We start from the raw sequence: 23,827 nt of genomic DNA on the forward strand, positions 1-23,827 counted from the left end.
TCGGCTGTCATTCATCCAGCTTCTCCGTGCTCCAGCCAATGGCGGAGCAGGGCCTAGCAGCACCAGGCTTTTGGCTAACATGATTGATGCCCTCGCAGCTAAGCGAGAGAGGGAGCCCACGGGCGCGCACATCCCCCCACACCCTCCCCCTCCCCCTTCCCCCAGCTTTTCCTTCCTCCGCTTCCATCCTCCTTTTTTTTACCTCTTTGGGATCAAGTGAAGCGCGACCAGGAAAGCTGCGCGTATTTTGAAAAAACCTCTCGCCTGGAAGAAGAAGAAGGGAGGAGGAGGTGGAGGTGGTGGTGGAGGTGGTGGAGGGGGGAGGGTAAAAGTCGCCCTCTTTGGGGTGGCTGTGGGCCCAGCATGGATCACTTAGGGGCGCACCACCTCCACCAGAGCCACGCCGAGCCCATCAGCTTCGGCATCGACCAGATCCTCAACAACCCGGACCAAGGCAGCTGCATGATCTCCAACGCGCGCCTGCAGGACGTGGCGGACTACGGCCTGGGAGGATGCGTGGTGAGCAGCGCGTACAACCCCATGGCCGGCCACTACGGCTCGGCCACCGGCGCCGGCGGCGGCGGCGGAGGAGGAGCAGCAGGAGGAGGGTCGTCCTCCGCCGGAGGTTACAGCAACGGCGGGGCTTGCAGCATGGCTTCTCTGGCGGGGTCTTACAACATGAACCTGGGGGTCGGGACCATGAACGGAAATAACCTCAACGCGGCCGGGGGCGTGATCCGGGTGCCGGCGCACAGACCCCTGACCGGAGGCGTCCACCAGCCTCTCTCCACGGCCGTGCCCACCGTCCCGTCCGTGAACAATCTCACGGGGCTGACTTTCCCCTGGATGGAGAGCAACAGGCGCTACACCAAGGACAGGTTCACAGGTGAGTGGGTCTCTTTCCCTCCTGCTGCACACCTGCACTAGTCTCCCCCGTCGCTCGCTCACTCGCTCACTCGCTCTCCTCTCTCTTCTCTCGCACCCGAAAAACAAAAACAAGCTTACTGGCTCGGAGATGGAACGTCCCTTCTCTGCCCCTAAGCAACAAACCTACCGGGCAGGCCTTGGGCACGATTTGTAACTGGTTTAATGGCATCGATTGGCGTGATTTGTAAATAGCTTTGATGGATTGATCTTAGATTTATGGCCCACTAGAGCGCTCATATATATGCCTGGGATTTGGCGGTAAAAAAAAGAGAGGCCTCCGTAGTAGAGAACTTTAATCACATTGATTATCATTATTAAATTGGCTGTATTTGACAGCACTGTTATCCCGAGGTTCTAATGTTGTTGAAATTTTCAGTGAAGAAGTAGGCTTTCACCCTCTCGAGCTATTCAAGTATTTCTCCCAGAAATGGAATTGACATGCTAATAATCCGTAGTTTATCCAGACTTTGTTCAATGACATTCATAGAAGCTGAGGTCTCCTTTATTTTTATTTTTCAATTGGTGGGGTGATCCAGCCCCAGTACTCACGCGAATGAATTTATAAATGATGCATTCCTACTGTAGCTGAATTCCCCCTTCCCCTCACATGGCTATAGCTCTCTATAGCTCTTAAAACTGTGACAGATTTATTTATTTGAAAGGCTATAATAAATGCTACCACTAATAGCAATAATCACCACCACAACAGTAACTTACAATGTGGTCAGGCGAATAGTGTATGTGTGTAAAATATAACATTTTGGCCAAATAATTATGTTTATAAAAAGTAATAATTCTTCATCTACTGCCGAAAGAACAGCCTGTTTCAATGTTCAAGTAACATTTTAATAACCTTCACGACTGTTTTCAATAGAATATACAGCACACGTGCGCGTGCCTTTATAAAATAATTTCTATACAAATACACATACACATATACATGTTTCCCAGCCCTAGACAGACGGCATTACGTGATGCTGATCTGTAATATAAATAATGAAAAGGGACAGGATCCAGATGCGAATGGCAGGGGCGAGAGTGGCCGATCAATAGTCTGGTCTTGGGAACTACTACGTCTTCCTTTTGCGCCTCCTTTCGGATCCAGTCTTTTCTCGAATCTCTGGCCTGTAAATGGAGAGATCTGCGCTGCTGTTATACATGCACGAAACAGAATGTGGGAGCCGATCAAAATGTATATTAGTTCAGAGGCAGATCCGTTCGAAGGAGAACCGCCACATAAACCGGTGGCTTTCGGAACATCTCGGGGATTTCCTGCCCCGCTCCCCTCCCACTGCAAACAATAACGGCCATAATATTTCAGTTTTAATTTAAAGAGTGAAACCCGAGCTTCATCAATAAAATCCCCATTATCCTTCGCTTGGAGAAGGATAGGATTACCCCAAGGGCTGGCAACTTACCTATCTCCCGGGGGGTTGTAAAGTTCAAACCAATGACTGTTTGGAGAGACCCAAACAAGACAGATGGGCAGATAAACACCCGCGCAGTCGGGGTCTTTCCACCGAATAGAGCGCGCCCAACGCGCCGCGCGCGCCGAGGCCTGCGATCCGCGTTGGGTTTGAACCTCGAACCCTCCGCCCCGCTTCGGTTTCAGGAGGGTTTCCAGGATGTTGTTATTCCACAGCAGGGAAAACGCCCCAAGGTGGGGAGAAACCGGGGGTTTCGTTGGAGGAGCGAGGAGAATCCCAGGAGCAAGACCCGTAAGAACTAGTCTTTTATTACTGAAGACCCAATAAAATATAGAAATGTAGATGTTATCTTGCATTCCCTCCGCAGCCTTTATTTTATTTTATTTTATTACGTATTGCAGCCATGATTTCCAGGCCTCAATGAGACGGCTGCAGTCCGCGTAGCTCTGTGCCGCTTGCTTTTAGAGCACGATTTTTAAAAAGGTTTTTTAAAAAGTGCAGTCTGATTTATTCATTTATTTCAACGAGAGCGCCTTGGGCTCCCTGGTTTGTTCTTCCGACGAGGCTCCTGCAGCAAGTTAGAGGCCTACCTCGTCCTCTCTCCCCTTGCCTTCCGCTGAAAGCATTCGGGCAAAATAGGAAAATTGTTGGCGTTAAACTTGAGGGAAACACGTGTGTGTGGATTGGGAGCTGTGCGATAAAATATACGGAGCGTTTGGTGGAATTTATTTTCCTCGCTTTCCTGTGGAACGCTTCTTTAATATTCATAAGCAGCGCAATAGCATGCACGTTTACTCGGAAGTAAGGCCCGCTATGTACAGTTTCACTAACTGTTAGGTAAAAAGTGCATAGGATTGCAATCGAATCTAGCCATAAATAAAGATATTTTGAAAGTCTCTTAAAGTCTTCGGATTTGCCACTAAATTATAAATCAGCGTTCAGATATCCTAGGACGGGGGGGGGGGGTTACAAACACTAAAATAAACTCATTTCATATTTTTCACCTACCGCCTTCCCCTTACTTCCAACTTATTTCCAGTTCTCCCAATTCAAGCTTACAGTATGTATTTCGCTCCATGCTGCCCCTATAAATGCCTGGAGTATTTTTGTTTGTTTGTAAATTAAAGGAGAAAAAAGTACATTAGGCCTGAATAGAGAGGTGTTGGAGGATCGCGCTGTTAAGTGTCCTATCTAACAGATTAATTCCCAGTCAAACTTGGAACCAGAGGCAACACTCCAAAAGGTCCCCGTCCTCAACCCCCAAGTGACTCTTAAATCCTTTTGTTTTCCGCGTCGGAAAGTTTAATGTAAAAATCTTGCCACAGTGGTTTTTGGAAAACATCTTCCATAGGAAAGACTAATCACAAGGGAGAGGAAAAGTTGAGAAAGCAATCTAAATAGTATTTGGGGGGCTTGCTTGTTTTTGCTCTGTTTTGTTACTTACATAGCAGATTGTTGTTGCCATTTGAGAATGATTTCACGCCAGCATCGGAAAGGTCGGAAAACAGGCCACATTGCATCGATTTAAAATCAAAACGACAACGTATGAAAAATCAAAAGAATATCTTTGATTACGCGGCCCATTTCCCATTCCTTCCCCCTCAAACACACGCGCGACTCATGCCACCCGCTTTTTACCTAATAATCTTCGTCCGTATTCTTAATAGTTTTTACGAGCATTCCTTTAAAAGCAACCCGCAGGTTTCGTGTGCGTGTGAATTGTATTTTTAAAATTAAACAAGCAAGTGCTCTCAGTATTTCATGAAACGCTCTATCGATTATATTGAACTGCATCCGCTTTAAACACAGTAACACCCAAAGAGCAACGTAGTTTTTCGGGGGGGGGCGGGGGGAAGGGAGAAGTGTAGCCCAATTCTAACCACGTTCGTTCTACACTAAGTCCCACGATGGCTGCAGTTCTGTGCGCACTGATTCGAGAGTAAGCGCATTTGCATTGAGTGAGACTTAGTTCATTGGTAAGCCTTACAGCGCAATCCCGCGCGTCTTTCTTCGGAGGGTGTCCCATTGTATTCAATGGCTTTTTCTAGCTTAGGGCTGAGGTTTACAGCAGGGATGAGTAACCTCCAAATGTTGTTGGGTCACCACTGCCATCATCCCTGCGCATTGGCCCGGGCCTGATAGGGGCTCCAGGATCCCCAACCCTTACAACTTTACCACCGCTGCTCATAGCCTGACGCTCTGCACCCTTTTCTTCCGAGGTAATTCGACCCAATGTTTATGACCCAGTCCTACATTTTATTTCGAAATAAGCCCCATTGATTTCAGTGGGCCTTGATTCGTGTGTTGAGAATCACCCGTAGCAACGTTTTCGGGGGGAAATAAACCAAAGTGGTTGGTAGGGAAATTGCCTGAAAGTCAGAGCTGCTTCAGTCTTTGCAAAACTAAAGCCTTCGGGGGCAGGAGCGGGTGCGGTGAAACATTAATAGGATTTAATTGCTGCAGTGATTCGTGACTCCTGCGAGGCCCAAATGAGTTTTGTCCTCATTTCGCTCGCGGTGTTGCTCTGCGCTGGCCTCCGGGCTAGCGAGGCAGCAAAGCTCAGCCTTAGAGGGTAGGTTTAGCCAACGTTTTGCACGATTACATATGTATTTTGAAAAAAGTCGCGCCCGAGTCCCGAGTTACTGTCATGTTGCCCATTCCGGGGTTGTTGTTGTTTTATTGTTGCTTTGCGGGGGGGGGGGGCGGAATGCTGAACCCCCAGAAAGTGACTTCTAATGGACCAACCTGAGGTGTTTCATCCTCGGTCACCTCCCCAAAGTCAGCTAGGGACAAACCCTTCTCATCCTTGATTCCCTATCTGGGAAAATGGACGGAGATGTTTTGTGGATTGTTCCACTGGTCTCAAAGCCTTCGATAAATGTGCCCTGTGGACCATTCAGTCCAGTTTTGTCTTACGTCGAGGGGCGAGGGGGAAAGGGAAACCCCAGTTTCAGTCTTCAAGGGCCTGTCTGCTTGTATCGAGAATATCCCATCTTTGGAACTCCTTTCCAACTCGTCTCCCGGCCCACCAAGAGCCCCCAGATTAGATCTGAAGTCTTTTCAATATCCAGGGGACTAGTCTCGTGGCTAGTTTACTAACTTGATAGATGTCGTCGTAGTGCTCTACATGTGTACGTCTATACCCAGAGGCTCTTGGGGCGATAGAAATAAATAGGATGATGTAAATAAATAAATAAATAAAACTGGAGAAGCTCAGGCAAGTCGAGATCTTCGGAGAGAAATTTGGAGAGGTTTCCACTTTCCCCTTCGCAGGGCTAAATGAAGAGAGGGTGGGGATTTTGGGTCATAGCGTGTCTTGAGGGGAGTGGGGGTGTCTGCCTCTGTGGCTGGGATTTCCTCCTGTGCTCTCCTCGGCCCAGCCTCGCTCTCTGACTGTCTGTCTGTCTCTTTCTGTCTCTCCTCTGCCGACGCTTGTGGACCCCTCCTGATCATGTCGCCGCTTGCTTCTTTGCCCCCACCCCCCACCCCCGCCCGCCCTGTCTCCCCCTCCAGTGGCCCTCTCACCGTTCACTGTAACACGCCGTATAGGTCACCCCTACCAGAACCGGACGCCCCCCAAGAAGAAGAAGCCCCGCACCTCCTTCACCCGCCTGCAGATCTGCGAGCTGGAGAAGCGCTTCCATCGGCAGAAGTACCTGGCCTCGGCCGAGAGGGCGGCTCTGGCCAAGGCACTGAAAATGACCGACGCGCAAGTCAAGACCTGGTTCCAGAACAGGAGGACAAAGTGGAGGTGAGCGGCCGAGGCCAGGCCTCGTGGTGTGTGTGTGTGTGTGTGTGTGTGTGAGAGAGAGAGAGAGAGAGAGAGAGAGAGAGAGAGAGAGAGAGAGAGAGATTCTCCTCTTTGCAAGCGTGAAAGGGCCCTGGGATGCGCCTGGACCTGCCATCTGATCTAAATATGCCCTCCCCCCCCCAAAAAAGGGGGGAGCCCCATTAACTCTGTGGGCTTCACTTTCCAGCCAACTCCTACATTAGGATGCAGAGCCAAGTAATGGTACCTCCGCTCCTGCACTTTGCCTTCCTCTGGGTTTTTTCTTCCTTTTGTGGGGGGTGGGGGTGAGATGGGCCTTCGGGGTTGCCTGAACCTGCCTCTTTTCCCTGAGGTGTGAGCCAGTTGTGACTCAAGCCATTATTGGCGGATGGGATGTGTGTGTGCGCGCGCGGCCGCGCGACAGTGGCGCCATTCTATTGACTCGCAGTGTCTTCCGCGCGCGATGAATGGGAGGCTATTGTTCATGCTCTAAGTGGTTCTCCGCAGCCTTGTCTGCACGTGCAGCTTGCTTAATACATGACGACCCTGAAGTTTGAGTTGGTTGGGAGCAGCGGAATACTTTTACCCAGGAAGTCATATCTGCAAGCGGAATCAGTATTAAGGGACCTGTCTATGACACCTATTGAATTCATGTCTCCCTTATCTATACCAATGTATATGTGCGTTATTTAAACCCTCTGTTATCTCTGCCTGCCGCGTGTTCCTTTCGGTTTTTCGTCGAGCCAGTCGCTTCCACGTTTGACAGCCTCTTGCATTCTTTTCAGTCCCCGTTTCAGACCTCTTTATAAGTCTCGGATGTCCCGAATTTTGCACATCAGACAAAAACGCTTGTCCACAACCCCCCCCCCCCCCCGTGGATGTTTTATGATGAAGCAGATGCTGGCATCATCTATCTGCCTGCGCTCGCCCCCCTCCCCCAAGCCGTGAGCCTTCTAAATTGTCACGTGCATAGCCTGTCTCACAATTCGCCTTCCTTTCAGAGCTAGAGAATTTGATGGCCTGCCACTGGAAGGGTTAACGGCGTTCCAGCCTATCCATTGACCGCTTTCCGGGGGGAGGGAGGGGGCTTGGAGGTGTTCTTGCGCTTTGCCTTTTCAAACAAAAGGATCGGCGGGAAAGGGTCTCGGGCCCGTTGCTATAGTTGCAGAAACAAATCAAGAGGCATTGTATTGAGAGGGTCCAAGTGTACATCCGGCTGTCGGAAGTGAGCGAAGGTTCCTGGAGCCCTGGATAACTTTCTGAAGGAGGCGCTTCGCTAATCTTGGTCATGGCCAGGGCAGCGTGGAGCCGAGGTGAAGGAAGCCCCTGCCAGAGATACTCTGTAGGCGGCTGCATGTTCTTCCTCTGTCTTCAGGGACAGTGTAGAAAAGAGGCCTCATTTTGCACGTGCTCTGTTCTTCTCAACAGAGCATTTAATCGGATTCAAAGTCCTGCCCCACCCTAGGAAAGGAAAGGCGTCGCCCCTGGGTATTTTTGTTTTAATTTGCAGGAGATGGTTAATAGTATTATTAGCACTATTGCTATTGCTACTATTAATAGTGAGAGAGCCGCCTTGGTGTAGTATTGGACGCAGGGCCTGGGAGCCCAGGGTTCAAATCCCTGCTCAGCCACTAACCTCACTGGGGTGATATTGGGCGCACCGCAGCTGTTCAGCCTAACAGGGTTGTTGTGAGGATAAAATGGGGAGAAAGAGAACCACGAATGGCTCCTTGGAGGAACGGTGGAGTGTAAATGAAGCAATACATAAATAATGGGTATTTTGGGGAGAGGGAGGAGCGCGCGAGACCAGCCTGCCAATCAGAAGTATGATACTGAATTAGACTGCAGTCCAATCCGCTCACGCTTTTCTGGGAGTCCCATTTAACGGAACAGAATTCACTTCCGAATAAACGTGCATAGGATGTCACTGTTAGGTTGCAAATCTATCTGGGAGTAAGCACGACTGAACGCGGCAGGACCCATTTCAAAGGAAACCATGGCTAGGATTGCGCTGTTGCGGGTAAGAGAGCAGCAGGGCGAATTCGGAGTACAGTGGTACCTCGGGTTAAGTACTTAATTTGTTCCGGAGGTCTGTTCTTAACCTGAAACTGTTCTTAACCTGAAGCACCACTTTCGCTAATGGGACCTCCTGCTGCCGCTGCGCCGCCGGATCACGATTTCTGTTCTCATCCTGAAGCAAAGTTCTTAACCTGAAGCACTATTTCTGGGTTAGCGGAGTCTGTAACCTGAAGCGTATGTAACCTGAGGTACCACTCTAAATGGTTTGCCCAGGTGAGTTCAAGGGCCTCCAGGGAACCAGCGTTTTTCAGAGTCACTTCCTAGAGAGAGAAAAATAGAATCTTATAATAGAATAATAACCCTGAGAAAGTCTGGGTTTCCAGTTTTAATATAAGAAACTATACATGGGGCGGGGGAGTCTCCCAAAGACTTTTACAGTGGAGGTTACAAGCGCTAAGCGCATGATAAAACGCCAATGCCCTTTTTGAAAATGGGCGTTATGAAACCAGCAAGTTTAAACACGTGTTTGTAGAATGCGGAGTTAAAGCCTTTTTGAGGGGTTAGTAAAAAACAAACGGGTGGCGTGCGGGTCACGGCTGTGCCAATAGCCTCTCCACTGTCTTTCCACAGCTAAAGCTCAATGGTAGAACCTCTGCTTTGCATGCAGAAGGACCCAGGTTTGCTCCCCAGCATCTCCAGATAGGGCTGGGAGAGGGAACTCTACCAGAAATCCGGGAGAGCCGCTACCAGTCAGTGTAGACAATACTGAGCAAGGTGGACCAACGGTTCAAGGAAACTAGGGAAGCCGGGAGCCTTCAGGGGTACACGCTTGCTTCCAGATCACTCGTGGAAGCCTGTGCTGAACCTTGGTGCCTTCATACCTTCTGCCTTTAAGAATATAAGACGACCCCTGCTGGATCAGACCCAAGGCTCATCTAGTCCCAGGGGTGCCAACTTTAATAAAATATGGGGTGGGGGTGGGAGTAAGCCCCTTCCCACATAATCGATCACATGCCGTTGTGCAGGCACACCATTTGAATGGCAATGCCCATCAACGTGGTGGTGGGGGGGGGGAGAGGACGGCCCTCTCAACCTCGGCCGCTAGGCTCTTATGTCTAGTCCAGTGCTGTTAGTATAGTGCCCCCCTCCCGAGGCTCACAAGAAACCAGCAAGCAGAACCTGAGATCAACAGAGAATAGCCCCATGAGCTTACAGAACAAGCTTCTGAAGGCAGGGATGGAAAGAATTCTTTCTACAGGCTTCCTAGTGATCTACAACCTTCCGGATCGCGTGAAATCCTGTGCCCGCAAAGGTTCTCTGCCGCCCTTCCGACGTGCACCTGAGGAAGCCGAGGGGAACAGCTACCCAGCGCGACTCCGCCCCCCGCGCCCGCGTGTTCTCATGAACTAACAATCGGGTTTGAATCTTAGGAACCCGGCGTTTAAAGCTCAGAAAAGTGGTTAGCGGTTTCTTAGTCTTAAATTCGCCAGACTAGACAGCAAACTTTGCCCTCACTGCGAATGTAAAAGCAGAGTCGTAGCTATGGGGCGGCTAGCCAGCTGTTTTGTTTTGTTTTGTTCTGCCCCTGGAGCCTTCAGAGGGGCGCCATTGAGGCTCCCAGGCCCAGTCTCTGTGTGTGCATGCAAATGCGCATGGATATGTGCCAAACTGGCTCTTTGACCCGAGTGCAATAAAGCCTAGTTTCGCCCTTGGTAAAAACAAGGTCGTCCTTTCCCGAGCAAGTCCCCCTGCCCTGCCCGCTTCGTTTTGCGGTGCTGACATTTCACAGCACCCAAGAGATTTCGGCCCTAAAACCCACCGACAGAAGATGTATTTGAACGCTTTCAAATGGGAGCTCAATGCCTTTCACATGAAACATCACTGGGCATGATAAGCAGTTTAAACTTTTTTTTTTAAGTATTGGGAGCAAGGATAGATTTCATCAAAGTAGATTTGACGTTTTTGCTCAAAATGAGTATATTCTGCGCTAAGTGAGCGGGCGGGGGAGGTTACTGTCGGAATTTTGCAGTTCTGCCAAAGAAACAAAAGTCTTACGTCCTCAAAGTGAACCATTATTGTTAGCCATTAAATGGGATTGAACGAACTATGATGTAAAAGGACATATAAAAACAAGAATTTGCTTTAAGTTTACGCGATCCCTTCAGTGGATACTAATTCTCTAGAAATATGAATGTTAAGATAAACAACTTTGTTAAAATACAAATTCTTATTATTTGATTTATTTTTACAACTGAAGCAATTACAATGGGAGAACAACTCTCCGGTTTAGAATAGGGGCTTTGTCCCTATTATGCTCCCCGATGTTGCAAATGTCCCCTCCCGCTCCGCCAGATCAAAATCTGCTTGAAAACTGCACACCTATCACAGGACAAAGCAGAGAGCTTTTCCTTCCTGTAGACCAGAAATCCTCTTCATCCGTTTTCAACCTTTCCTTCAATTTATAGTTTTTAAAAGGCTGGGGGCATAATTTCGCTAAAGTAGAAAAGAGTAAGGCATTAGGGATTCCATTAATCCCCCAATAAACGTCATCTCATAGCTGAGTGCTTGTAAGATGAATGTTCCAAATGTTGTCTGTTAATATATTTTAAAATAGTTATCAGTATGTGTTGAGCTATGTATGTAAGGTATTTCAACTTTCTGGGTGACTTGGAGGCACACTTATTTCTCCCTGGGTATGATTGTGTCAGATTGCAGCCTCACAACCTTTTCAGAACAACAAAACTGATCCTTGCAGTGTAATTCCCTTTACATTGGCTTCAGTAGGGTGAAAAACACTTTTTTCATGGTTGATTCTCTCTCTCTCTCCAATTGTAAACTGCCTTGAGAATTGTTGTAGTTCAAATGCATCCATGAAATTTAATCACTTATTTAGAATTGGGTATAACTAGTGACACAAGAATGGAACTTGATATGTAGCTTTTATTTTATTTTAAAAGCTGAGTAGAATTTATTCACATTGCCTGGTCTTTAGGGCTGTGTTCATATTAAAATATGGGGTGGCTTTCATCTAAGTTTTACTCAGAATACAGCCACTGAAATTAATGCATCTAACTTGCTCATTGTCATTCATTTCAATGGTTCTACTCTGAGTAAAAGCTGCTTGCATACCACCCATGGTCTCATAGAAGACAACTCCTAGGGGCCGAGGGCATTTCAGCCCCCCAATAAAATAGTTGAGGAGCAGGGCCCCCAAAAGTTGATGCTCATTGCCAGTCAAATGGGGTGTGTGTGCCTTGTGAGTGATTATGCAGGATGGGGCTTACCTGCCCCCGCCCCATATTTTATTCAAGTTGGCACTCCTGCATGGTCTCATTAGGCACATCTGCAAACGTAATCCACTTTAGGGCAGACAGGGCAGTCTATATGGGGTTTGCTGTAGTTGTTATTTCACACTGAAGGCTCCAACTTTATGAATGTATTTCTATTTATTTAAAAATACGCATCCTGCTTGTCTCGAAGACATAAACGGAAGTAGCTGAAAACAAAGCACAAAATACAAAATCAGTTCAAGATTGGTGACATGCATTAAGCTGCGATTCAAGTTGCAAAATCGGGAAAGCGACAGCTCTAAAACCACACTACAAATGGAAAATTGGGGGGGGGGGGCTTGGTAGTTCCATCCGCTTGGAAGTCTGGAGGGTGGTGGGAAAGGGAACTCTCTGTGGCAGGAAGCCCCTAAGCTATGGCGCTCCCTCTCCACGAAGGTGCACATGGCCCCTTCATTCTACAGCTTCCCAAGAACGCTGAAGGTGCATATTGTTACCTTGGCCTTTGAGGCTTGAAATGCATATTTTTAAAGGACCCAGACAATACTTCTGATTGGGAATGATTTTAACAGGTTTTTATATTGTGCGCTTACGTTGTTGTAACCCACTCTGAAACCTTATGGTGAAGAGCGGGTGAGAAATCCTATCAACCCACAAATAAACAAACGGAGCCACAGGATCAGAGCCAGTCAACAGAAAGCGAGGAAGCATCAAATCAAAGAGCCTCCTTTTAACTTGCTGCCCGAAGGGCCGAAGTGCTGGAGCCGGATGGACCTCCCTGGGGAGGGCATTCCATAAAGGTAGTATCACAACTACCTTTGACTTGTGGCGCTGTAATATTTTACCGGGTCAGGCAATTGATTAAGCTATTAGAAGCTTGACAGCGGACTGGGCTATTAATGGATTGACTCCAAGCCAAGGTGCAACCTGATCTTCTGCATCGAAGGCAAGGCCCACTTGGGGTTTACTCGTAAGGAAGCCTGCATAAGCTTCCAGGACGAACCTAGGCAAGTTTATTCTGAAGTGGTAAATCCCACTGAACGGACTTACCCGCAAATAAAGTGTGTTTAGGTTTTACAGCGTTTAGCTTACTGACAGCGATGAAACTTAGTCGTGACTCCTTTAAACAGCCTTAGACTTCTCTGGGACTTAGCTGCCGTGAGTCATGTTCCCTAGATTGGGGTGGGTGGTGGTGGAAGACGGCCTTTGCTGCATTTTCACCGGTCCCAGCGCAGCCTGGGCGGGAATCCTTCCCTCGAGACACTTTATCTCGGTGCTAGGAAGGTTTGCTTCTATCTGCATATTTGCAATTAAGGCGCTGGACGTTCTGTGACAGAGCTGTAACTAAGCTGCTCGCTTTCCGTTTGCAATCTTGAAACAAATTGGGCTGGGACGCGTGGCTCTTGCTTCTTCTTCCATCTCTCCCTCACCCCCCCCCCGTCTTCCTTCCTTCCTTCCTTCCTTCCTTCCTTCCTTCCTTCCTTCCTTCCTTCCTTCCAGAAGCCTGGACAGCGCTTCTCTCTTTCTGACAAATTACTCCTTTTTGCCCGCGCCAAGTGATGCTAACTGAGAAAAATGCCCCGCGCTGAAATTAATAATCTGTTTTTCACTAATTATCAAAGTGAGGAAGCAGGGTTGCAATTCTCTCCGAAGTCAAAACAATATTAAATATGCATCAGGAGTGAATTTGTGGTGGAAAGAAAGCGAGTGCATTATTCATGCGGTTCTTTCCTGAAGCGGAGCGAGGCTGTAAAACTCTTTTAGACCTCTCTCCCAGGCGTGGGTGCGAAAGGTGCGCGCGCAGAGAGCCCGATCCTGACCCTTTTCAGCCCCCTTTCGTCATGCGTAAATGTGCCCACCGAAATCAGTGGGGAGTGCCAAGCGCCAAGATTTGCTTCTTTGGCTTTTATCTTAGTTGTGCGGGTCTAGAAAGTACGTTCCCTGACTTTAATTTTTGTTCTAACCGGTGTGTCTTCAAATGAGCTCAGAGCTCCTTCGCTGCTTTGCCTTCGCCAGATGGGCCAGGACAGCAGCACAGCTAAATTAAAAGCAAAACGGTAATTACAAGACAAGCACCCGTTTTTGTTTCGTTTTTTAATTGGGCAGGTCTTCCGCGAAGTAGGTCCCTGAATGTGTTATTAAAGAGGAGCCTGAGATGACTCATGGAAAATTATTCCTCCCTTGCCCGCGCGTTCCTTCAATGGCACGTTTTAAAATCTGATGTCAGGACGCGAGCAGGTGGCAATTAGACGGTGGATAAATAGTTATTTAGAGGCCGAAGTTAAGCAGCGTTCAGGGCCCAGTGCAGTCAGCGAGATGGAGTTGTGCAAGTGCCCTCTCTTCCCATCGAAAACAGACCCTCTTCCCATCGAAATCAGCAGCAGTTAAGCATGCACTCTGCTGTGGTTGGTTTGTGCGCGTTGCTATTTACGTTTAAGAGCGGTTCTTGAGCGACTCCAGCAAGTGCCTTGGAACTCAGTGGAACTTACTTTCTTTTTTTAAAAAAAAAATATTAACAGATTTTTATTGGGTAACAATAATCCATCTAAAGTCTCTGTTTTGAAGTCTTACAATCTTCCATACAGGTCATTCACTTTCAGAGTGAGACTTATACGGTTATAGGCAGTAAGTGGTCGGGAGAAGGGATATTTTAGGGTCAGGCTGTATTAAAAATGCTGTATACCTACTAATCATAAATCATGGCAACTTTCAACTCATCATCATAATCAACAACAACAACAATATACTGTGCCCAAAGGAGCCTGGGATGCAGGTTACCTCTTTGGGCTCCTCCAGCCTGGAGTATACATAATATGGATTTGAAGCTGCTTGTATCTCTCTGTCCTCATCTAACTGGCAGCTTGCACTCTCCCTATCCCATTAAATTTGGATTTTGTTCACCAATGGATAATTCAATAAAGGAAGAAAATACATTTCACCCAACTGAACTCACTGAAGCTTATTATGTGGGTGGGTTGTGGGTTGTTTTTTTACATGTGTGGTAGAGTTTCCCTCCATGGTGTCTATCACTAACCCACCCCCTTCCATTTTGTTTCCATCAGTCCAAAGAAAGGGATGTAGTTTGCCTTTTTGTACCTGTTGTTGCTGAAGGCATGTTCCTGGTGTTTTTGTTTCTGAAACAGTTCTTTTGTGCAGAACTGCTCTTGCAGAAAACATCTGTATTTTTTAAAAAAGGAGGCAGGGAAGGAAAAGGGGGGAAAGGAAGTGGGCCTTTCATGCAAGCAACTCCAAATCCTTGCTTGGCATGGAGCAACACACATATTGTTATTTAAAAAACACACACACCTTTTTTTTTTTATACAAATCTGGTGTATTAAAAACTTGTGTTCCAAAAATAATAATTTTTTTTATAAAAAAGAAAAGAAAAGAGGGAATATGCACAGGTAAACACAGGTTTTCAGATGAGAAGTGGTCGTTTTCTTGTGTTTCTGAGAAGCTAAAATACCTACTGTGATTTGTCACTTTCACTTCTCTGCTCTCTGTCTCTCTCACTCTTTTAGTAGTAGTAGCAGCTATCTATAAATATTCTAAGGCTGCTGGAATCATTGCAGTCAGTAAGTGTTTAATATTATTACCAAAACTGTAATGGACTTTGAACTTGAAGCACTGTAAGGAGAACAATACTAATAAAGATAATAAAAAGGAATCTTCTATAGTTTCAATATAAACAGAGTTTTGAAACAATTTATTACCAAGTGGAAGAGAAGAGGAGGGAGTTGATAGATAGTAGACTCAGTCAGGTAACCTCCTACAACTGATTAGATTGGCTTGATAAAAAGATGGGAGAGTCTCTTTGGGTCATGCAAGAGAGTGAATGAGCAATGGGTGTGAGCCTGGCATGTCCTCATTTGCCATCCTGCTGATCTAAAATGTAAAGGAATGTCCTCAAAATGTGTCACAGTGAGCCACAGTTTAGTGGGCCCACTTCTGGGGAAAGCTAAGCAAGTCTATGCCTCAGTTCCCCTCTCACCTTTTGCAAGCCTGGTTTCACAGTGTAGATATTGGGCAGAAACCTTTATGCATAAAAGAGGCCTGAGCATTTTTACTGGACCAATTTAACTTGGCAAGATCAGGAAGAGATACAGCAAAGCTGGGTCTGTCCTGAACTGTAGGCCTGGAAATTGATTTCAGTGAAGTCTAAGCACATAATATTTAATAGTTTTTAATTGGCTTATTAATCTGGCATCACAACTGATGATCTGGCATCACAACGGATATAATTTTAAAAAATCCAGAACCCACTTCTTAAAGCAAAATTTAGGCAAAGGATTTGCAATTGCTGTAAAAGGGAGAAGGAAATTGGAAATAATGCCACAGGGAAACATCTGACTCACTCTTTCACCAAAGAGAAGCTCTGTTGAAAGTCTTCAAGAACTTGTAGCTCAGTGGGAAAGTATCTGCTTTGCATGCAGAAGGTCCCAGGTTCAAATCCTGGCATCTCCAGGCAGGGCTTCCTGGGAGAGATCCCCTTCTGAAAACCTGGAGAACCACTATCAGGAGACAAGATTGAGTTAGTTGGACGAACCGGTGGTCTGGCTTGTTGAAAAGGAGCTTCCTATGTTCACCACACCAGGCCTTGTTTAGACTTTGTGAAAGAGATGGGAGGTGAGAGATTCTTTATAATCTGTCCAATCTGTTTGTTCTCTCTCTCTCTCTCTCTCTCTCTCTCTCTCTCTCTCTAACAAAACAAACAAACAAAAAACCCAAACCATTCTCCTTTAACGTTTCTTCCTCTTCTTCCTCCATCTTTTCTTCTTTGCCCCTCTCTCTCCTTCTTTGTGTCTTCATCATTCTTTTCCATTGTTGCCTACAATCATTAAGATCAGGCCCACTATCTGTTTGAATTCTCAGTAAGTTCTCATGACGCTCCGAACAGGGATTTGCTGTGCTACTCTTTAGACCCACAATAGATCTGTTGGACTGTGTTCACTAGGGACCTTAGAAGAACCCTCCTGCCTAGTCAACAGTAATAGCTCAGTACAGGCATATATTTCACTTTCATCATGTAAAATTATTTAAAGCAGGTGTATAAATACTTTGGGAAACTTTCCAAGTGTCATCCAGGATATTGCCCTAATGACCCGAGCTCATCTACATTCCGTCCAGTCATAAGTGACATCAGTCTCATTCTAACGCAATGCTCCTTCAGCTAATGTGTTCTATGCGATACCTCCATTTGCATAGGGCGCTTTCAGACAGAAGCATTATGGGAGCTTTACGTTGCAAATGTGTTATTTAGATTTTCTATGCACACACTTGGCACATGAGACAACAACTCACTGTTTTTTAGTTTTAGGTTTCTTTATAGGTATTCTGCTCTTTCCTATCCATATTATGGACTCTTAACTTGGAAGTCCTAATCAACTTTCTGGAACTTCTGATTAAATCCCATTGAATTCTTATTCTTATTCTTATTCTTAAGATCAGGATACTAATATGGATTCAGCTTTGTATCCTGCCCCCTCCCCATTACTTAAATGGGAGAGGAATATGTACTGGGTGTAAATACTTCATATTTATTCATAGATGCTAACAGGCTATGAGACCTTTTGCCAGATCTCCTCTAGTTCAGAGGATTCTGTCCTGAATCTTCCAACATTCAACTTCTTCGGATGTCCCTGAGTATAGAAAGGCTTATACTTTAATCCTTGTTGAATCCATAGGTTCAGGGAGATTAATTAAATTCTAACACTTACTGGGTCCAGGAATTTAGAAGTGTCTACCACCCACAAACTCATAACAATAGTTATCAGAACTTATTGTTGGCATTCTTACTTTTTTTTAAAGCAATGTGTTGCTCAGATTTCTTTTTGGCATCCTGTACTGTCCACTGGCACTTTTGGGGGGCGGGGTGTGTGTGTGCAAAGTTTGTGTTCCTTTCTGTTATCTTCACCTGGACAAGATTTCATTTTTTGTAAAGGAAGCCTTTATGTGAAGGAGATGCGTACCATCTCCACTGAAGACAGAAATCCTTTTCTGATATGACCAAGCTGACAAGAGTAGTTCCCCCAATGTTGATTTAGAGAAGCTTGGCAGTTTAAGAAAATGATTGTTGTGCTCATACATATTACTATGCTACCAGGAAGAAACATTTATCAAATGGTTGCATCAGGGTAGCCATTATTTCCTCCATGTGTACTTCACTGTGACTGCAGGTTCGAGGGCTGGGCTGCGAATGAGGGAGTGTCTTACTACAAAACCTGGGGGACTGATAATTCTCTTCAAGACCAACCAGGGCTTATTTTATTCCACAGAACTGTCACCCCAAATATGCTTTCATGGAGGCCAAAGCTGACATTGAAAAGACTTTTGGGGTTTGAGCGCTGGGGCCGGGGGAAATAACCCTGTTTGCTCTTGAAGAGGATCCTCACTCCCCAGGTACTGTAGTAAGCCACTCTCTCATTCCCAGCACAGCCCTCTAACCTGCAATTGAAGCATTACAGGGAAGTATGCTGTGGCATTGTTGAGTACGATTTTCTCAACCCAATCTGCAATGTGGAGATAAAATCAGTGGATAGCATTGCAAGGTTGTTGCACTCTCTCCTCTGGAGCTCATCTGAACAAGTGTGATGTGGCCTGAAGCAGAAGCAGAGAGAGCCAGTGTGGTGTAGTGGTTAGAGCAGAGGTAGGCAACAGGGTGCCCTCCAGTTGTTGTGGAACTACATCTCCCATCATCCCCAGCCAGGATGGCCATGTTAAGGCAATTATGGAGTTTATTTTATTTATTTAGGTCTTAAATTTTTATACTGCCCTTCATCTGGGGCAGGCAGTTTAAAAACACAAAAAATAGCATAACAACAAACAAAAACAACACTCCACTGCCCATTCAGAGTTTAAAAGGCAATCTAATAATAATAATAATAATAATAATTTATTACTTATACCCTGCCCACTCTGGGCGGCTCCCAATAGAATATTAAAACCACAATAAATACATCAAACATTAAAAACTTCCCTAAACAGGGCTGCCTTCAGATGTTTACTAAAAGCCATGTAGTTGTTTATTTCCTTGACATCTGATGGGCGGGAGTTTTGAATTAGCCAAAGGCTTGGGAATTGTAGTCCAACAACATCTGGAGGGCATCATATTGGTTTCCCCAGGATGTTAAGACTAAGGCCAGGAAGACCTGAGTTCAAATCCTCATTTGACCAGGAAGCTTGCTGGGCGTCGTTGGGCCAGGCACAGACTCTCATCCTGACTCTCACAGGGTTGTTCTGAGGATAAAGTGGGGGCAGGAAGAACCACACATGATCCCTTGAGCAACTTGGGGGGAAAGGCAGGGTGCAAGTCTTATAAATCAAGAGTACTGAAAAATGATACGGTCTGCATCTTTCTCCCAGGCGACAAACTGCAGAGGAGCGGGAAGCGGAGAGGCAGCAAGCCAATCGCATCCTCATGCAGCTCCAGCAAGAGGCCTTTCAGAAAACCATCAACCAGCCCCTCCAAGCAGACCCCATCTGTGTTCACAACTCCTCTCTCTTTGCCCTCCAGAACCTCCAGCCATGGTCAGATGACTCCTCGAAGATTACCAGCGTAACTTCTGTAGCCTCGGCCTGTGAGTGAAGCCTTGAGTTTGCCTGTGCATGGACTGTGGCGTCCCAAAATGGCTGCCCTTACCCAATGCCATTGGGAGAAGATCTATGACCCAGAAAAGGGAGTGGTGAAGCAGCAACCAGATCGTGCCCTATGCAAGCAAATACTCTCTTAGTGGGCAAAATGTTGGCAGTATTTCAATAAAGGGCATCGCTTTTGCTACTCCTTCTTTGAGATTGCAAGGCCCGATTATGAAAATTCATGAAGACTTTTCTGGGGAGAAAAGAACCTTACTGTTGTTCTTTTTTAAAAAAATATTTCCAAGAGAAACCACTCATATAATTCAGTTTTACTGGCAATGTAGGATTTGTTCTCCCATTTAAATATTTTAGACTGATCACTTGTAAGCAAAATAATGACACCAGTTTGAATTGGAAATGTTTTTGAACAGCCTCTGCATCTTCAGCTGGGGATTAGTTTTTGTTTTTTTGCCTCTAAGGACAGTAAGATCCTGCAGATGAACAAGAACCTCCCTCTTTTCTTTTTCTTTTTAATTTTCAGAGATGAATTATTTGGGCTTCTCTCCTTTCCCTTATTTTCTCCCTGCTGAAGGAATGAAACCGGAATTATTGTTGAATGTAAACATTACATTGCAAACCATTGTGTGAAGGTTGTGATCAGTTTTCCTGGCTACCACAGACTCTGCATTGATCAACTTATAGTTTAATAACTCTGAGGCATCTGTGGCATTTTTGCAGGGCTAATGCAGTTTCACTTGATGGATTATTTTGGTATCGTTTATGATGTTGTTCAATATTTTATTTACTTTTGGGTTGAGAAGTCTGCTTTGCCATGGGTGGAAAAGCCCTCTTTTCCCATTTCCTGACCAGCATTTCACAATTTTCTTTTCATCACGTTGAGGAAAAGCTTGTGATTAATTTAAGCACTTCTTATAGCAAACTCCAAGAATATAGAAAAGATATCTACAGCATATAGTTTTCACTTACTTTAACCTAACCATCACTGCCATTTTAAATCGGATGATACACAGAGCCAGGCAATTTATCAGAAAAGAATATTTTCAGTGAGGTTTTGAAATGCATTCATCAGTTCCCTTTTTTATTATTAAGTTATGCACTTATAAGATGGTTTCTTTTTTTGTGTACTCATTTTCTAAAGTGTTTGTGTAATTTATGTGGAAAAAAATGAATAAAAAGGAGGGAAAAAAATCAGTCCAGGTTAGTGGAAAGGGCAAAACAAAATGAAACCCGGACAAGCTGCTCTCTCTCTCTCTCTCTCTGGTTTTTGTGCTAATTCTTCTGGTGACAAATGAGCTCAGAGATTATACAGCAACTGCCTGTGCAAGCTCTGCTTGGAACAAACAGAAAGAGGACTACTGCATGTTCACCAGCATGCAGGGATTATGCATTAATTTTAAGCTCTGATTTTGCAGCCTCAGTGTATAGAAACATAGAATTGTAGAGTTGGACCCCCAAGCCCCCGCAATGCAGGAGTGTGCAGTTGTGTACCTCTTGACAACCTTAAGTTTGTGCTTAATTTCAAGCAATGCTGAGCATGAATGAATGAAAACAAACGTGTAGACTTTCAAATGGGATATAATGAAAGTAAAGCAGATAGGGCAATATGTGGAACTCCAAGGTGGTTGGTTTTTTTAAAAAACACACACCAGATGACTCTTTGAAATGAGAGTCAATCAGGTTTGCAATGCAAATGTAATAATACACAATACTGATCAGAACGCTCTTCCCATTACAAATGTTTTGCCTTCACTTTCCCAACACACGAAATGAGAAGACACCTGCTTAAACAACTTGAGAAGCTCAAGAGGCAACTCAAGTCTCACATGTGAGGACAAAGGGTTGCATCCAGCGGAGGCTTTTTGTCTTGAGGAAACTTTGGTCTTCTAGCTGCTGCAGAACTACAACTCCCATCAGCCCTACCAAACATGGTTAGTGGGCAGGGATGCAACTGTAGTTCAGCAACATCTGGAGGGCCAAAGGTTCCCCAAGCCTGCCTTAGCAGCAGTGGTGGACTTTGGGCTCTCACATTTCAGTGGTATCTTGTGTGACACTAAAATTTGGCACCCCCCCTCGTCCTCTGCTCTAAAGCAGGGGTGGTGAACTGCGGTCTACTCACAGAGTTAAAAACATCTACCCCCTTTTTTAGGGTTCAGGCCAAAGTTGTTGAGCTTTTTTTAGGAACGAGGAAGGCCGTTTGAGCCACTGATCTTCTACCATGGATGTCCAGTGATCTACCAGTTCACGATCCACCTGTTGGACGTGCCTGCTCTACACCATTGTTGTGGCACCTATAGAGTGGTACCCAGTGCAGCTGAACCGATCACACTACCCTAAAACCACTTCTGTTAGCAGGAAGAAGCATTTCTGGTCACACATTTGGGGCCCTAGATTTTCTTGACCTTCTCACTGTGCTATTGCCTGTTCTATTCCAGTCTGCCAAACCTGCAGAGCAACTATTGGGAAGGAGACAATGTGAAGTTTAAGTGAGAAGGAGAATTAGCGAAAATTGTGTATCCTGGCCGGTGACGGAGCTTCATGCTCTGGCACCAGGGGGCGGAGACCAGGTGGGGGCGTGGCTGGCATGTGTCCCAGGGGGCATGGCACGCATCCCAGGGGCGTGGCACCCAGCATGGATAGGGGCAGCTGCGATGGCGCCCCACCGGGATAGCGCTGCCAGGGGCAGTGCGCTCCCCCCGCACCCCTCTTTCTCTGCCAGTGATCCTGGCCTGCCTAAGCAAAGGCAACACTGGATACAATCCATTGTCATTGTATACATTACCCACTGAAGTTGCATGGCTTGGCCAGTACTTGTTAGCATGGGAGAAAACGTTTGCTGACTTACATGCACATCATAGCTGCATTGAAACTTGAGGCACCATATTTATATAATCATTTCCAGCAGGCCAACCAATGGACCAGCAAAGGTAGGATCATTAGTATTTAAGAATCAGGGCAAAGTCTGGTTGTATGGAAGGTGGATAGCAACACATCACTAACTGACAACTGAGGCATTGTATCAACTCCAGATGGACCAGGATCTTAAAAAAACCCAGTAAGATCCATGTAGAATTGTCATGACATTCCCAAATACATTTTGGATTTTTAAAAATGCTTTCATGCTTTTTTCTTGATGACAAATCACTAGAACTAGGAAAAGGAAGTGTGCACTTTAAAATAGGCAACTGTAGTTTTCATAACTATATAATTTAAAAAAACAAACAAACAGGCTGGGCCGCAGGAATTTCTTTAGGTATCTGAAGAATCTACCTTGTGTATCACCAGATATTAAAGGACTTCAGTTTGGGAAGACATTCAAATGGAATCAGTTTAAAACTTAATCATCACCAACTCAGCAAGATTTGAAGAGTCTCCAGGCTATTGGTCAATATGCCTGAAAACATACTGAAAGGGAAATGGATGGGGATATTTTGCCTGGTTTCAAACAACTGCACAGTTCAGCAACACACAATTCAACCAAAATTAAGAAGATCATGTTCAAAGAAGTGTTGTTGATCATTCCTCCCCTCCTGCCCACCCCACATCAATTCTGTATTTACACCGAGATGTAATTTTGATGTGATGCCGGATGATGAAAGGCTGAATTTGTATTTCAGTGTGTTGTCATTTTAGTATTTGCTCTTTTGTGACCATACTGTGGAACGCTTGAATTTTGAGTTCTGGCAAAACGAAATTCTTGAGAGACCATCACTGATTTCACGAGGCTTTGAATTAGTTACTTGCTTTCTTCTGTGAGAAAAGAACTGTGTATCTTTCAGCTTTCCACAGCAGAAGTCTGGTGGGTATATACTTTCATGGCCCAGTGTGTTTGTTTTGTTCATAAGCTTCCTATTTGCAATCCCCTTCTTGATTTTTATTCCTTTTGCTGGCTTCATTTATTTGTGTTTATGCACAGGACTGATGCTGATGCTGCTTTTTTAAGAATCATGGCTAATACAAAAAACATCATTACCAGTGATCTCTACCATTGAACTAAACCACTGGTTCATATCACTGGGCTGTAGCCCAATGGCCAACCACATCTTTACATACAGAAGTTCCTAGGTTTGGTTCCTGGATCTCCATGTTCAGCTTGGAAAAGCTTCTGTCTGAAATTCTGGAGAGCTGGGCTGTGTAGACAGTACTGAGCCAGATGTACCAGTGACCTGAGACTTTGTATAAGTGTGGTGTAGCGGTTAGAGCATCAGACTAGAACCTGGGAGACCATGGTTCAAGTCCCCACTCAGCCATGAAACTCACTGGGTGACCTTGGACCAGTCACTTTTTCTTAGCCTAACCTACCTCACAGGGTTGCTGTGAGGATAAAACAGATAAAACCCATTACCAATTGAATTATGGGATAAAACCCATTACCAATTGAATTGAAGAAGGATGGTAAATAATATAGATTTAGTTTGTTGTTGTTTCTTACTATTAGAATTGTACTATTAAAATGTTAATTCTAAGAATAAGAAACAGTAACAAACTAAAAGAATGGTTGGATTTGTTTTGTACTTTTGTAGAGCCTTGGAAAATCAGTACGACCATGTGTGAAGAATATTGCTGATTTTGTTGTAAAATACTCTTACGGGAAATTTGAAATTCTACTGTGAAATGTGTGTGGACTGGAGAAGTATCTGGAATGGAGAAGAACAGAGATCTACCGGAATTTGAATCAACATTTTTTGTTTCTTAAAGCACAGGAGTTTGTAAGAGGAGTCTTCATTTCCAATAGTTGAAAATACATCAAAGGTGGTTTAGGCGTTTAAACTCAGCCTGTTTTGGCTCTCTGTAAACATGATGCC

At 45.4% G+C, this 23,827-nt stretch overlaps 1 protein-coding gene across 3 annotated transcripts; it reads left to right on the top strand.

Moving 5' to 3' along the window:
* Nucleotides 1-363: 363 nt before the first annotated feature.
* On the top strand, nt 364-20,166 carry TLX1 (T cell leukemia homeobox 1; the record flags this gene model as incomplete). 3 transcript variants are annotated; one of them, XM_083740195.1, is made up of 3 exons in its annotated part: nt 364-886; nt 5,868-6,105; nt 18,792-20,166. In XM_083740195.1, the coding sequence occupies 3 exons, from the start codon at nt 364-366 to the stop codon at nt 19,012-19,014; spliced, it is 984 nt and encodes a 327-aa protein (XP_083596321.1). In that variant the 3' UTR covers nt 19,015-20,166. The 3 variants fall into 3 exon arrangements, with proteins under 3 accessions (XP_083596321.1, XP_083596323.1, XP_083596322.1); XM_083740197.1 differs by having other exon boundaries at nt 18,943-20,166; XM_083740196.1 differs by having other exon boundaries at nt 5,904-6,105.
* Nucleotides 20,167-23,827: the final 3,661 nt, after the last annotated feature.

Source organism: Podarcis gaigeae (genome assembly GCF_964106915.1).
Source record: "Podarcis gaigeae genome assembly, chromosome: 5".
Lineage (NCBI taxonomy): Eukaryota > Metazoa > Chordata > Lepidosauria > Squamata > Lacertidae > Podarcis > Podarcis gaigeae.